Genomic DNA, 15,627 nt, shown 5'->3' on the forward strand with positions numbered 1-15,627 from the left:
CACGGTTCCAAGGACAGAAATGGGAGAAGCAGGGCTGGTGAGCAGGCTGTCCGTGACTTCCTCATCAGCTGCGGTGGCATCGTGGCAGTTTATGCGAAATGAATCCCACGTGTCCCTTCTAAGATGCCTCCCTAGGCACAGCCTACTGCCCAATTTTCCCTCCGCTCCTGTGGGTGGGACTGTCACTGGCTGCGTGTGTCACCTGCTATGAAGTCAGGTGCTTCGGGTCTATTGTCACAAGGTGTGATTTACCTTTTCAGGTGTACAGCCTAAAGACTATATTTCTATCACTCCAAATAGGGGATGAAATATTTCTATCACCCCCAAAATTTCCCCCATACCTCTTGGTAGCCAATCTCCTCCCCCACCAGCCCCTAGCCTGTTCTCTGTCCCCATTTACTTTTTTAAAGATTTTATTTATTTGTTTTTAGAGGGAAGGGGAGGGAGGGGGAGAAACACCAACGTGAGAGAGAAACTTCAATCAGCAGCCCTGTACCCACCACACAGCGTGAGACACCAATCACCTTTGAAGACCCCCCTCCCCGACCCCCACCCCAGTGCATGCCCCCCCCTCCCTGCCTCCCAGCGGCAGCCTTCCCCCAGGGGTTCCCGCCTGCTGCTCCCAGGGCTTGGGCAGCCATCTTTAGGACCATCAGCCTGAGGGTGAGAGCGTAGCTCAAAGAAGAAAGGCTCGAGGGGGAGGGACAGAGTGAGAGGAGGAATTAAACGATGTGAAAGTGGAAAATACAGGTCAAGGATCCACATCTGTGGCATGGAACTGACTTAACAGGCAAACTTGAAATACAAACAGGCTTTGTACTAACGAACCCCACCCCTCTGTACTCACTCAGAGGCACGGGGGTGGGGAGGGGGGCGGGGGGAATTTAGAGCTTTACTGGAATCTATGTCTCCTGATGCTGAGAAAACCTGGGGTGGCCCAGGGGATCTGATTTCAGAACAAGACCGGCAGATAGGCCTCACCGCCTACTGCTGACCTCCCCCCAATATCTCCCATCCCCACCTTTCCTGAATCAAAGTTTTCACTCCACTTTGTCCACTTAATAAACCCCATAGAGAATCCACTGGGTTGGTAAGCATCCTCGTTGAAGAAGGGACTCTCTTAGGACTTTCTCTTCAGGAGAAATGACTTCCTGAGTCATTCACACTCTAGTCTAAATTTTCCCAGATGGCTTTGCTCCACTGTAGCTGAGTCAGACAAGTTTCAAGATGGAGAACATGGGAGAGCCAGACCCATTGGGTTCTCAAAGGTGGAAGCTTCAAGCAACCTGAGAGGGCGGAACAGGAGCAGCGGGATGAGAAGGGGGACAGAAAGTGAGGAGCACAGATTCCAAAGACACAGCTGGCCTGCTTCAGAAAAGGCAGCATTCTTCCACCTGTTCCGCCTTCTCTTCTTCCTCTGCTGCGCGCATCACTTTCCGGGACTCGGCCCAGCTGCCACTCAACAGCCCCAGATAATGACATTTCTGTAGGGACATGTCTGGAGTCCCAAGCCACTGACCCCTGAATGTGCTTTTGGGTCACAGCTATAGGAACATGGCCCATCACTCGGTGGGAAGCTGGTCTCCAAGAACCCAGCCGTTTCTCCCACTGGGACAAATCAGGGTAACTGAGCTCCTTGAGCATCGGTTAAATGTGAAAGGCACTTTAGACCAATTTCATTGACATATTCAGTTTGTCCAGGTGCAATGCATTTCATGACCTAAGACATACGCCTCCAGTCCATCACTCGCTCTTCCAGCCAGGGAGAGGGGTTACCATGGAAAGCTTCTGTACCGGAAACTTCTCGGAACAGGGCTCAGGGGCAGGGGCAATCTTATCGAGAAACGTTCTGTTTGGGTTGGGAGAATGGGTGATATTTGAGGGCTGATAAGGCCAACTCCTGAGCACCTGGGCGGTATATAAGGAGCCGCTCCTGCCTGCTGCTGCACACTCTCCACCGCCTCCGCTTCTCTGGACACTTGGACCCCGGGAAGAACCATGAAGTGGCTGCTGCTGCTCAGCTTGGTGGCACTCTCTGAGTGTGTCCTGTACAAGTGAGTTTGCTGCCTGTCACATTGCCTTTCTTTCCGCCCATCTTCTTCTTCCCTCGTACGGCGCCTCTCTTGACCATTCCTCAGCGCTCTCTCTCCCCTTTTGGGAAGGCAGCACTACAGGTGTGGTTAACTGCTCAGAGGAAAGGAACATTACATCCGTGTAAACGAAAGAGAGCGGGACCGAGAGCCCAGCGTGACTCTCTCGGGAGGACTTACTTTTTTCCAATGAGAGTCTCTAGACTCCACGGAGTCAAGTGCTAATGGAGGAGTTTTGTTAGAGACCTCAAAACGTTCCCAAGCCCAAGGTGCTCCGTGCAAGACCTACCCAGGCCGCGCACCCAGGCGTGACCGACTGCCTATGACTTCCTTGGGGCCAGCCTGGGGCTGGTTCCCATTCCCCCAGGGGGCCAGGCGACTCGGGACAACCACTGGGCCCCCTTGTGTTACTGTGCCCCAAAGGGGAGCATCTCCCATCTTGACTCCCTCCTTCCTGCATCTCTCTTGGGTCAGCTTCCTTTTCCTTGCCGGGCTCCCACTGCACCCCAGGAGCAGACTCCTTGACTAATTACTACTCCGCCTCCAAACCATCCCTTTGCAACATTCGCCACAGGGTTCCTCTGGTCAGAAAGCAGTCCATGCGGCAAAAACTGATGCAGCATGGCCTGCTGGAGGACTTTCTGAAGACGCGCAACTTCAACCTGGCCAGCAAGTACTTCAAGGAGGTCGCCGACCTGGCAGCCACCCAGCCCCTTGAGAACTACATGGACGTGAGTACACAGGCAGGCGGTGGGGGCTTAGGAGAGAGAGGGCCCCAGGGGTCTTAGAAGATGGACCAGAACTCTGAGGCCCCAGGCAGTCCCCCAGGAGTCTGCTCCCTGGATCTCAGAGGCACAGGGAGGGCAGGAAAACTCGCTCATTCCTTCCTTCCTTCGTTCACCCAGTGTTACGCATACAGAGCACCTCGTGGTGTGTCGGGCACAGTGCTGGGCCGGGAAACAGCAGTGAGCAAAACCAGGCCTGGCCCCCACCCCCTTGGAGCTCACAGTCTAGTAGGGAGAGACAGACAGACTCCGTGAGCCTCACAAAGCATGAGAAGTACAACCAAGCGAGGGCCACAGTGAAGGTGACACCCTGTGCCAGTGTGGCAGGTGGCAGGTGGCAGGCAGGGACAACCCCCTGGAGCAATGAAGGAAGAGTGAGGGTTCCAAGAGGGTGGCAGAGAGTCCTGGAAAGCAGGAGGGACCCCTGCCAGACCCCGTTGACAGCGGGGAGCAGAGTGCATCTGAGGAAAGGAAGCTGCATGTGCACCTCAGAGAGCAGGAAGAGAGGGAGGGGGAGGGGGCGGGAGGTGCAAAGCGAGGTGGAGGGTCAGTGGGAGCAGCCAGGCGGAGACTCTGATAACCATCTGTATCTTAAGTGCCACGGAATCATCCTAACAAGTGGTTGACGAGGTCAGACTGAAATTACAGGAAGATCACTCTGACCCTTCTATTTGTCCTTCAGCAAAAATACTGCGTGTCCCCTGTGTGAGTGGCACTGGGCCAAGGGTGCAAAGCAGGGACACCTGTCATTAGGAGTTTAGCCTCTGAATTCTGCCAGGCCTGGTGCACATCTAGGCTCTGATGGTCCCGGTGACCTTGGGCAAGTCATTTACATTCTCTGAGTGAGCCCCAGGGTCCTGTCTGTCAAACAGAACCGCTAATATCCACTATCAGAGGGTCGTGCGAGTAATTAGTGCAGTAATGTTTGTTTGTTTGTTTGTTTGTTTGGGAATACTTAGCACAGCCTGTCCCCTGGTAAAGCTAGCCCATGCACTTGCATGTTTATGAAGCACCTACTATGTGCCAGGGGCTGTGCAAGGAGCTGAGAAAACGATAGTGAGTAAGCAAAGTTCCTGGAGCTTCTATGCTAGAAGAGAAGGCAGATAAGAGGCAAATAAATAAGTATGTAAGATAATGTCAGGCAATGACAAGTGGTACAAAAATTAATTAAGAGTAATTGGAAAAAGAATAAGGGGGAAGGGCTAACTTAGAGTGGTCAAGGAGGGCCTCTCGGTGGAGGTGACATTGATTTAGCATCAATAGCATCAATTAGCACTGAGTAACTGATGAGGAGGAGGCAGCTGAGGAAAGATGGAGAATAAACATTCTGCAAGCACAAGACCCAGCAAGGACAAAGGCCCAGGGACGGGAAGGAGGCGGTCCTCATCAAAGCCCAGCAAGACCAGCATGGCTGCGACCGAGGAGGAAAGTGCTGGCACCGAGAATAAAAACCCTGACTACGCCCTTTCGTGGAGCCTGCGGTGCCCACCGAGATTCAGGATGAAGATATACGGGCGGGTTTCAGTGACTTATGTATCTCCTGGTCAACAGTGTAATGAACACGCGTGTCAGCCTTTCCTGGGCCGGGCGCGTTAGGGGCCCACGCTGTCCTCCAAGAACACGCGTTCTCCGAGGACAGCGAGACCAGCACAGACAAGACGAGGTTACTGGGAGGTGTTAGGGGTGCGCAGAAGAGAGCAGTCAGAGGAGAACTGGGGGACAATCCGGGAAGACTCCGAGGAGGCGGGGAGACCAGGCTGGGCCTTGGAAGAGGGATGCGTGGAACAGGGAGGGAAAGGCAGGAATGCAAAGGGGGAAGGCGGGAGGTGGGCTGAGGAGCCCAGCCAGAGACAGTCACTGGGGAGGCGGGGTGGGGAGCCCCGTGTGGTGAGTTGTGCTGTCCCCGCCCACCCGCCCGGCAGGTGGAGTACTTCGGCACCATCGGCATCGGAACGCCCCCCCAGGAGTTCAACGTCATCTTCGACACCGGCTCCTCCAACCTGTGGGTGCCCTCCGTCTACTGCTCCAGCCCTGCCTGCTGTGAGTGCCCAGCCCTGCCCGCCCCGCACCTGAGGGCCCAGGAGCCCCGCACGCTTGGGGGCTGCAAACCGGTCCCTTTCAAGCCTGCCAGGGCCACTCGGGATTCACTCAGCAGGCATTTGCGGTGTGCCCAGCACTGGGCTCAGGCGCCTGGGGGGCAAAGGGGTGACTCACACACGGTCCCAGTGCCCCAGGAGTCCGGGCCAGTGGCAGAGAGAAGCAGGCAGCCATGGGCCTGCACCTCGCAGTATTTGGCAGGGGCGTCCTGTGGGGTCAGCTGGGGATGTTCCATCAGTGAGATGGTCCCAACTGGTCTAACCAGGTGGCCTGAAACCTGGGAACGCTCGGGCTCTAAAATCTAGGGGAAGGTAACCCATCTCCTCCAAAGTGCCCCCCCAACTCAGAACCCAGGCACCCACCCCGGGAAGATAGCCCCGGACCGTGACTCCCCACCAGCTGTCGGAGGTTGACGGCATCACTTCTTGCCCCCACAGCCAACCACAACCGCTTCAACCCTCAGCAGTCCTCCACCTACCAGGCCACCAGCCAGACGGTCTCTGTGGCCTATGGCACCGGCAGCATGACAGGCATCCTCGGATATGACACCGTCCAGGTGAGCTCCTGCTGGGGGGCCACCTCACCCTGCCCAGCCCTGGGACCCGCGGCCAGGAACCTTGGGCCCCACCCCCACAACCAGCACCCCCCAGAACCAGCTCATTCCAGCAATGTGGGCCTCAGTGATCCCAAAGTGACCTTATGGGGGAACTCGGAAGGGGCAGTGGCAGAGGCGTCACAGACATTTCCAGGTGGGGCAGCGGTGGGTACAGGGTGGCGCCCAGAACCACAAGCCCGCCTCAGCCCCATGCAAGCCGAGTGCTATGGAGAAGCTAAGAAAAGGCTGAGTTCTCTTTCAGCACCTCCTCCTCCTCCCCCCACTGCGGGGCCCCCCACCCCAGCCCTAACACTCCTCCAGCTCCCCCCTTCCAGGGCGCAGCATGGGGGCGGGGCACAAGGGCTCCGGTTTGCCCGGGGTCTGCCCTGCCTCCGACCCTCAGACACAGGAGCACACGGTGACCATCTGCTCTGCAGCAAACTCGCACACCGAGGCGCCGACTGCGGCCATCTGGAGCTCAGCCGCAATGGCTCCCTGCAGCCGAACAACCAGTGTTCCCCGGCACGGCCCCTCTCCCGTCCTTCCAGCCCGCCTTTACCCAGAGGCAGAGTCCGGCACAGAATGAGCCGGGACGCTCCCGGCCCTGCCCTGGCAGCGCCGCTGCGCAGAGCCCGGGGAGCGGGAGCCGATCATGAACCACGCGGTTTCCCCTGTCAGGTCGGAGGCATCGCCGACACCAACCAGATCTTCGGCCTGAGCGAGACGGAGCCCGGCTCCTTCCTGTACTATGCGCCCTTCGACGGCATCCTGGGCCTGGCCTACCCCAGCATCGCCGCCTCCGGGGCCACGCCCGTCTTTGACAACATCTGGGACCAGGGGCTGGTTTCCCAAGACCTCTTCTCCGTCTACCTGAGCTCGTGAGTTGGGGCAGAGAGGTCACGGTCCCCTGGCCCTAGCACGGGGCTGTCCAGGGCTGGGGGGGTGTGAAGAGGGTCTTAGCAAGCGAGGGACGGAAAGGGTCAGCGTCTGCGGCTCGGGAGGTGTGTTTGTAGCGAGGACGGCGCCGGGGCCCTCTGGGACCAGCCGTCTTCGTCCGTCTTACCTGGCCAGCGAGCGGCCCTGTCCCCTGGACTCACCCAACCCCAATGTCACTAGCCGTTTGCTCGGCAGCACCAGCCCCCTCCTCGCCGGCCCCCCAGAGACCACCGTCTGAAGTGAATCTGCTTGAAGTGGGGGCCAAAATGTCAGAGCAAGAAATGAAAAAAAAAATGGGTTGAGATTTATATCCTGAACAGCAGAACTTGTAAAGGATGAATGCACATTTCTTTCCGTAGTTAACACCAGGTGTGCCTGTGAGTTCATTCCACGACCATGGAAAGTGAACCGGGTGTCAGTTGAGTAGAGGTTTGGGCAGGAATACCTGAGGGCGTCTCCCTCCTTCCCCGAGACACCCCAGCCCTCCTCTTCTGAAGCGGTTTGTCACGGCTGGTGTGTTTCCCCAGTTGCCCGAGGTTCTGCGATGCGCGGTGGGTCGCGTGTGCTGTCAGACGTGATCGGGGGAGAGGGTGGGGCTTGCTGTGTGGGGACTGTTTTACCTGCGGCCAGCTCTCTGGCGGCTCATTTCTCCGTCCGCACCTGCCCCCCTACCTAACCCGAATCTGCGGGTTTAGACCATGACAATTCCAGGAGCAGGGACCCCTGAAGCTTCCAACAGAGAGGCCCTTCCATCCTTCCCCCGCCCCCCGCCCCCGGGGCCACTTAATACCCAAGGCAGCCCTTAAACGCAATCGGCCCTTACAGGTATTTCATGCAGGGCCGCCTCCTCTCTCAGCTGGATCAGTTTCTCAGTTTCAGCACTATGGATGTTTTGGGCCAGATAATTCCTTGCTGCCGGGGGCCGCCCTGCGCCTTGTAGGATGTTTAGCAGCCTCCCTGGCCTCTCCCTCCCAGACACCAGTGACGGCCCCTACCCTCATCCAAGCACGTCCATCAAAAACACCTCCAGACACTGGCGCGTGTGCCTGGGGAGTGAAATGCCCCTGGCTGAGAATGAACACGACACTGTCAAGTCCTTAAGAGCAAATGTGGATTCATTTCACATACTTTGGAGCCAGAAAGACCTAGGTTCTAACCTTGGCTCTGCCACTCCCTGGCTGTGCGACCTTGGGCAAGTCGCCTCACCTCTCTGTGCCTGTCTGTAAAGTGGAAATCATCATCATCATCATCATCATGGCCATGGCAGAGGCCTTGGCGGCCTCTGTCACACACTCAGGAAAGTTTCTTGTACAGGCTAGAGACCAAAATAGAGAGCAAACTTCCATAGCAAAAAAAAAAAAAAAAAAAAGAAAAAGAAAAGAAAGAAAGAAAAAAGGTAGCTCTGAGAGTGCATGTAGTTTATGCTCGTTTGAATGGGTGAATGAAGGAAAGAATGCATTCCTGGTTTTCCCCCCACTTTTCACAGCAATGACCAGAGTGGCAGTGTGGTGATGTTCGGTGGCATCGATTCTTCTTACTACACTGGAAACCTGAACTGGGTGCCTCTGTCCTCCGAGACTTACTGGCAGATCACCGTGGACAGGTGAGACTGTTGTGGATGGGCGACATCCTGGCTTGGGCCCCAGACCCCGTTTCCTCACAGACTCCTAGTCAGCTAAGCTTTTCAGGGTCCCGCTGGAACAGCCAGCACAGGGACGGGTACCCCAGGAGGTAAAGGTGGGAGCTGGCCAAGCCAGAGAGACCCTGAACAGGTGTTTCGCTGGAGGAGGAGAGCTGTCTGAGCCCCCAGACACTCTGCGGGGGTGAGACAGCCGCTTTCCTTCTGGTTGCAGAGACAGGACAATCTACTGGCATCCCCAGGGACAGCTGGAGGACCTGGCTGTCCACCTGTCTCAGCACTTAGGGGACCTGTGATCGGGCCCATGCTCCTCCTGCTCCAGGAAACATGTCACTGTTAGTCCAGGGATGGGGCAAACTGACTGAGAAGTTGTTTCAGCCATTCTGTCCCTGCTTCTCCTACGGGGCCTGCCCCACCCCCCCACACAGCCTCACTCCCTAGCTGTCCTTCCCTCTCCTCCCCACCCCCCGCAGGCCTGCTAGAGGGACCAGTCACCCAGGTTTGCCCAGGCCAGAGCACAGTCCTGGGATGCAAAAATCTTCAGGACTAAAACCAAGACAGCCCTGCTAAACCAGGATGCGCTGGTCCCCCATGTCTGTCCCAGCCACGCCGCAACTCCGTCAGTTCTTCCAACTCCCGCCCCCGCTCCTCTTGTCTCCCTCGCTGCCCACCTGCTGCACCACACCCGCCTCCAGCCCTTCACCTCCTGGCAACCTTTGGGCACCCGCTTCCCTGGGGAGCCTCCCTGACTGCTCCTCGTCACCACCACCCTCACTCCGGATTGTGGTTCTGTCCCCCTGCTGCGTGCCCTGTTCATCCTGCCCTTCCTTGACCGTAACTTGCCTTTCCAGCTAGGCTGTGAGCCCCCTGCTGCCAGAAACTGCGCGGCTGTCTTGTTAGGCTTTGCATCTCCCAGGCCTGGCACAGAGTCGCGCTCAGTGCACAGCTGCAGAGAAATTGGTGCACGAACGAATGTACGCGTGAAGGAGAGAAGCTGACATTCCATATATTGGCCAGTGGGTGGGGAAGAGGGACCCTCCGGAGTCCCTCAGTTCCTCCTGGGGACGAAGGAAACCCTAACGCCCACCTCGCCCACAGCATCACCATGAACGGCCAGGCCATCGCGTGCAGTGGGGGCTGCCAGGCCATTGTCGACACCGGCACCTCTCTGCTGGCTGGCCCCACCGATGCCATCGCCAACATCCAGAGCTACATCGGAGCCAGCCAGACCTCGAACGGCCAGGTAAACCCAGCCCTGGTGGCCCTGCTCTAGACCCAGGTGGCGGATCTGCCATACCCTAACATGCAGCGCTTCTAACCCTCCCTCTTTCCAGATGGCGGTCAGCTGCTTGGCCATCAACAGCCTGCCCGACATTGTCTTCACCATCAACGGCATCCAGTACCCGCTGCCCCCCAGCGCCTACATCCTGCAGGTAAGGGGGGTCCGGGCCTCCCACCTAAGCGGGCCCCTAGGATGTGGCCACATCCTTCCCCTCCGCACGGTCTGTGGCTCACATCTGCCCCGGACAGCCTCCAGAGAAAAAGAATACATTACAGATAAAGGCAGGAGTGAGGACGTGGACCCAGTCCCCGCCCCACCCACGGGAGAAAACTAAGGCACACGATGGTGGCATGGAAAGAATTTCTAGGTGAACACCTGAGTCCGCACCCCAGGTTTCCATCGCGAGCCTGTTGAGGCGCGTGTGGTTTAGCAGAGCTGGGTGAGAGGAACCACTCTGAAGCCAGTAAGGGTTGGGCAAATGAAAGTCACAGCTTGTATGGGGTCAGGGATAATGTGCTCCTACTGTCTCCACCAAGTAACACATCTCTGGTCAGGCAAAGCACAGGAGAACCCCTTACTTTCTGCTGTGATGCCAGGAGGGAAACTTGTTTCACCCAGGGGGTCGATGCTCTCCGGCAAGAGGTCCTCATGTCCGGGCCACTCCCCCACAAGATGCTGGTTAATTAGTAAGACGGGGCCTGAGCAGCAGGGTTTTTCAAAGCTTCCTAGGTGACTCCAGCGTGCACCCAAGGTGCCCACAGCCTTGGTGAATGGCAAGGACTAATAGCCGACCTGGTTTGTCGCTGAACGGGATCAGGATCATGAGAAAAGGCTGTGTCACCAGGGCCTCCAAAATCCTCCCCGGCAGCTTTCTTCCTAAACCCCTACGCTCCGGTGCTGACGTCAGGCGTTGCGCACCTGCCAGAAACACTGGGCAGTGTCTCGTAGCCCCTGGAAACCGACAGTGCAGGGAACAGCTCCTGCAGGCAGGCCCCAGGCAGAAAGAGCCCAGTCCCCGGACCCGAGCCAGGAAGCTCCTCCGTGCACGTGCCTCACAGCGGGCCGTGGCCCCTGGGGCTCCGTCCGCCAGCGCCCATCCCTGTGGAGTCTGTGACCCATCTCCGGTTCCCTTCTCCTCTCCTCCAGAGCGAGCAGAGCTGCGTCAGCGGCTTCCAGGGCATGAACCTGCCCACCGCCTCCGGAGAGCTCTGGATCCTGGGCGACGTCTTCATCCGCCAGTACTTCACCGTCTTCGACAGGGGCAACAACCAGGTCGGCCTGGCCCCCGTGGCCTAAGCCTGCGTCTTTCCGGCTCCTTCCTGGGAAGATCCGCCCCCCCCCCACCCCTGCACTCTGTACCCACCCTAGGTGTACATAATTCTCCCCACTGCCCTGCCCTTGAGATTATGGAGGTGGAATCTTGGTCCTGACCCCTGCGACGCCAATAATGTAGAATAAAACATGACCTCCTGAAAAAATGTTTCGTGGCGTGGCTTCTCTTCGTTGGTATTCCTCCTCATGTCACCAGGGTCGGGTCACCAGGGCAGGGGGGCAGACGTGGCCACATTCTCTTGGACAGCACTGAACACGGGGACAGGGGCAGCGCACCCTTCACATGGAGGCAGGAGGACCAATGGGCCTTGGCAGGCTCTGCTGGGAGCACCACATACGGACTTGGGAGTCCATTACACCTCAATTTAAAAACAATAATAATATAGTAAAACAGATCCAGGGACCAGAAATGCCAGGCCATTGCCTCCTCATGGAACAGGGCACCTGAGTTCTTTTTTTTTTTTTTTAAGATTTTATTTTTTTTTAGAGAGAGGGAAAGGGAAGGAGAAAAAGAGAGAGAGAGAGAGAAACATCAATGTGTGGTTGCCTTTCATGTGCCTCCCACTGGGGACCTGGCCTGCAACCCAGGCATGTGCCCTGACTGGGAATCAAACCAGTGACCCTTTGGTTCACAGCCCGAGCTCAATCTACTGAGCGACACCAGCCAGGGCAGCACCTGAGTTCTTGGTGAAGGAGATTGACTTCTTATTTCTCCCACACCCAATAAGGTGATGAGAAAAACCGAGGGACCAAGGACAGGTGGCCACCGATGACGATATCCCCAAGGAGGCCGGGCAGGGTGGTGTTGAGGGTAGGACGGGGGCTGGAGAGGCACAGAGCTGACACCCCACAGGCTGCCCTCCGGGATTGGCTGGCAGGTCCAAACTAACAGTCCAGGGCCCTTCCCCACTCTGGGAACCAGACGCTGAATGGATGCATTTCCCCATCAGGAAGGAGGGTGCTTTTGCCCCCTGAGCAGGGATTTCTAGAAAAGAGACTGAGCATGCTCGTTAGCAGATATGCCCTAGAAATGCCACCAGGAAACAGAGCTGGGTCTCTCCGTGACTCTGAGACCAAAACATTCAAGGAAAACCAAAGTTTCAAGATAAGTGTGGAACACGTGCTGTTCTAGGCCGTTCTTTGAGGTTCACCAGGCATGTGGCGCCCCCCGCACGCCCCCACCCCCCCGGCAAAGGCCCTGAGAAGTCCTGCTGCAGAGCGATCTGTTCCGCTTTCACTCAGCTGAGCTGGCTCTCAGCTCCCCCTTCGCTGTGAACCTACACAGGCTGTGCTCCTCCGCACGCACGTTGGAACCGTTCCCACAGCTCCTGCCTCTGCCGGCAGCTGGATTCCAGACTGTTCGCCGGAGACACCGCCTGCCGGTGGGAGCTGGGCCTCCCCGCTGCACAGGAGTGACCTTGGGGTGACCAGAACAACAGAGTGTTAGATATTCTCTTGTCATGCCATCCTGCAACTGCATCATCCGTCACTCCCACAAATGCAAGATTAGGGCTCCAGGAAGGGACAGCTGAGCGACCTTTTTGCAACATAAATTTGATCTCATCCCTTCCTTGCTTGCAACTTTGAATGAATGCCTTCCAAGTGCACTTGGGTAAGATGATAAAGCCTCAGCATGGCCTTCAGGCCTTGCAAGCTCCGGTCCCTGTGTACCTGCCCTGACCCCTCTTACCCTGAGCTCCCACCACCCTGGCCTTCCTCCACCTCCACAAACACTCAAACATCTTCCCCACCACCGGCCCTTTGCACACACTGTTCCCTTTGCCTGGGTTGCTGTTCCCTTTTTTCTGACCTGCTAACACCTAGCGTCCTCTCAGCTGAAATGTCACTCCCCTGCAAGGCCGGCCCTGACCACCCTCCCCCAGATTCCGGCCCTCCGCTCCTTTCCGGCACCGGACACAACCGGCGATCATGCTTCCATGGGGGTGCTTGTCTCACACCCACCAGGGCAGGGGCTGTGGTGGCCTCCCTGTCGGAGCCCCAGGGCCTGGCACACAGTAGATGTTCAATAAATATTTGTTGACTGAGGGATGGATTTGAGAAGATTTTTACAAGGAAACAGTTCGGACGGGACGAGAGAGTGCATCTGATTTGACTGAGGTCATGCTTGAGACAACAGGTGGGTCTGCTACCCTCCCCCCTCCCACCGGCATTCTGTCCCCGTCATATTTGGTCATGGGACCAACAGGTGGACTTCTCAGATTTCTGGGGAGGAATTTCACGGTGTCCTGGCTCACTGGCATTTCCGACATTTCCCGAGCCTCCCCGTATGAGCCAGGCCGTATGCGGGGCTCCGAGGACGCAGGCAGGTCCTCCCAGACCCTCCCTACTCTGGTGCGGGCCACGGCTGCCTTCCTCCCCATCCTCAGCTCCGCCCCTGCAGCCCGGCCTCCCCCTCCCAGCCCCGCTTCCGTTCCCTCACCCTGGGATCCCTGCATGCAGACAGAATCTAAAAAGGCTCCCTGTGAAATGGACCAGTTGAATTGAAAAACCCTGCACTAGCACATCTGACCTGACACTTCCCACTTGGCTCCGCAGGATGAAATGGACTCACCTTCCTTCTCTCCGGTCTCAGGACCCTTCTCCATTCATCGTTCCTTATTTCCTGCGGGCCTCAGGGGTCCAGGCTCAGCTCGACCCCTCCTTTCCATCCACACTTGTCTGGGAGGGTTATTTTCACCTCGCAGGTCTCTGCTCCACTCACCTGTGGAGCGCCCCGCCTCCCTGAACACAGACTCTCCCTCCTTTGGCGGGAGCCCAGATTGGTACACGCCCGACAGAGTCCGCCGTGTGGCAATACCCGTCAAGATCAGAAATGCATCTGCCTTTGGGCCCAGTAACTTCATTTCTGGGAGTTTGTCTTAAAAATAACACGCACACACGTGCAAAATGTCAGTAGAAGGCTATCCTTTGTAGCATCTTTTGTAAGCGCAAGATCTGAAATGACCCGAATGTTCACCCACAGGGCATTGTAATTAAACGGCTCTCGATGCATGCACGCCAGGGGCTGCTGCCCGGCTGCGGAAAGGGGAAGAGGAACGAGCTTGCTTGCTGGGCCCTGGGGCGCCGAGGTCTGGAAGAGAGACCGCCAGGTGGGAAAAAGCAGGTACCAATTGGACCTACACTACACTGTGTTTGGATCACAAAAATAATAGTAAGGTTTGCTCGCATATGCACCGGGGAACCGAGGCCCCCAAGAACCGGAGACCACAGAAAAGAGAAGGGGGGAGCTGGGTGGATATGGAGTCGGGGAGGCCTCGCCCCGAATACAACTGTACACATTTTTGTTTCTGAGGATGTAGATGTGCTACCTGTTCAAAGTAAGTGAAGGGAAGGTGCTTTTAAACCTCTGAGAGCTTCTCCTGATTTGAAACCTCCTGTGGCTTGTCTGGGGGCTGGTTCTCCCAACCATCTCCACACCTGGGTCTGGTGGCTCGGCCCTTGGGGAATCCCCCCCCATCCCGTGACACTGACCTCGTGCATGGAAGAGGCCCTGGCACAGGGGAGGCTGCGCAGAGCCCTGGACGTGGGGTCGCAGGCCTGGGCACAGCCCGGGTGTGGTCACCCGGGGACACCTTCTCCTGCATGTGCGAGCCCGGGCAGCTGAGAGCTCAGAGCAGCCCCATCCTGCTTGTTCAGAGCACCACACGCCCATGTGGCATCCTGACAGCGGTCTCCCGGCCTCCTGGAGCCAGCCCCGGGCAGCGGGCCCTGCACACTGGGGCTTACTGTGGACAGAGCATGTTCTCGCCGAGTCAGATCCCACCGGGGCTCCCAGCCTGTCACCCCACTGCCTGCCCACGGGGAAGGGAGGACGCTCCAACCCCTGCCCCTAGGGGCCCTGAGAATGGACTGTGTTGACCACAGTGTGAGGCTGTGAGAACCCTGGCCCAGCCGGGGTGGGGGGTCCTCTGCAGATGGTCCCGGCACCTCTTCCCCAGCAGCCTTCTTGTGCCAGGGAGCAGGCAGATGGGAAGCAGGCAGGGTCCTTGGGCAGGGTCAGCTGGATGTGCCAGGGACAAGAGTGGCATCTTCAGGCCCTCACTGGGGGCACCCCTGAGGCATGTGCCACATGGAATCCCAGAGGGTCTGCAGAAGGACTGGGTGGCAATTGCCCACAGCAGTGACCCCTCTCATGCATCTTGACTGGTTCTCTTCCCTTCCCCACCGCACTTCCCCCTTCTTCACCTGCGTCCCGGGGTCACTTCCCAGGTCAGTGACTCACACACACCCAAACACTGACCTCTGGGTCTGCCCTTGGGGGAGCCCAAACTCCGCTGAGGTGGTCTCTGCACCCTCATCATCTGTAGCCATCAGCCGGCTCTCTTACATCCCCGCAGAAGAACCCACCCACGTGCGATGCGAAGGGACAGAGCCCAGACTGGGGGTCGGAACAGGGCTCTCCTCCCAGCTCAGCCTTTATAACCTGTGCAGCTGCGGGACGCTCCCCTAACCTCTCGGAGCCCCTGTGGTCCCGGCTGTAAGCTGGGGGAGGGGGCGGTGAGGGAGGCTCCAGATAAGCATGGTTTTGTGCTTGGACCAACCTGGGGAAAACGTGTGCAGCTGTCCTGCCCCCTCCCCCATGCTTTTTTTTTCCCCCTGTGCATTTTTTTTAACATTTGAAATAACATCATTTACTTGAGCTCTGGGGGGCGGTGAGGGGGAGGCCAGTATTAACACTTGAGTTGCACCCTTTATTAAACAGTGGGTAATGATGGGACAGTTGGCCCCAACTTTCAGCCACCACCACCACATGGACGGCTGGCTCATTTGAGAAGCTGCCCCGTGGAGGCAGCCGGGGTCCCGCACTGTCGTCCTGAAATTAGATCCCAGGTGGCATCAGGAGGCTGGGC

At 57.6% G+C, this 15,627-nt stretch overlaps 1 protein-coding gene across 2 annotated transcripts; it reads left to right on the forward strand.

Annotated features, from left to right (window-relative positions):
• The first annotated feature begins 1,928 nt into the window (after window positions 1-1,928).
• LOC114500534 (pepsin A) lies at window positions 1,929-10,902 on the forward strand. Of its 2 annotated transcripts, XM_028517239.2 has the most exons (9): window positions 1,929-2,054; window positions 2,665-2,821; window positions 4,798-4,915; window positions 5,410-5,528; window positions 6,246-6,445; window positions 7,990-8,106; window positions 9,241-9,385; window positions 9,477-9,575; window positions 10,571-10,902. In XM_028517239.2, the coding sequence occupies exons 1-9, from the start codon at window positions 1,999-2,001 to the stop codon at window positions 10,718-10,720; spliced, it is 1,161 nt and encodes a 386-aa protein (XP_028373040.1). In that variant the 5' UTR covers window positions 1,929-1,998; the 3' UTR covers window positions 10,721-10,902. The 2 variants fall into 2 exon arrangements, with proteins under 2 accessions (XP_028373040.1, XP_035885423.1); XM_036029530.1 differs by lacking the exon at window positions 1,929-2,054 and having other exon boundaries at window positions 2,669-2,821; window positions 4,798-4,919; window positions 5,414-5,528.
• The last annotated feature ends 4,725 nt before the right edge of the window (window positions 10,903-15,627 follow it).

This window comes from Phyllostomus discolor, chromosome 6, assembly GCF_004126475.2.
Source record: "Phyllostomus discolor isolate MPI-MPIP mPhyDis1 chromosome 6, mPhyDis1.pri.v3, whole genome shotgun sequence".
NCBI classification, from domain to species: domain Eukaryota; kingdom Metazoa; phylum Chordata; class Mammalia; order Chiroptera; family Phyllostomidae; genus Phyllostomus; species Phyllostomus discolor.

Bases quoted from the DNA above. Each gene is read 5' to 3' on its own strand.
- LOC114500534 (XM_028517239.2), top strand. From the start codon at position 1,999: ATGAAGTGGCTGCTGCTGCTCAGCTTGGTGGCACTCTCTGAGTGTGTC. The intron at 2,822-4,797 runs GTGAGTACACAG...CCCGCCCGGCAG, and splicing joins CCCTTGAGAACTACATGGAC to GTGGAGTACTTCGGCACCAT. The intron at 8,107-9,240 runs GTGAGACTGTTG...CCTCGCCCACAG, and splicing joins TGGCAGATCACCGTGGACAG to CATCACCATGAACGGCCAGG.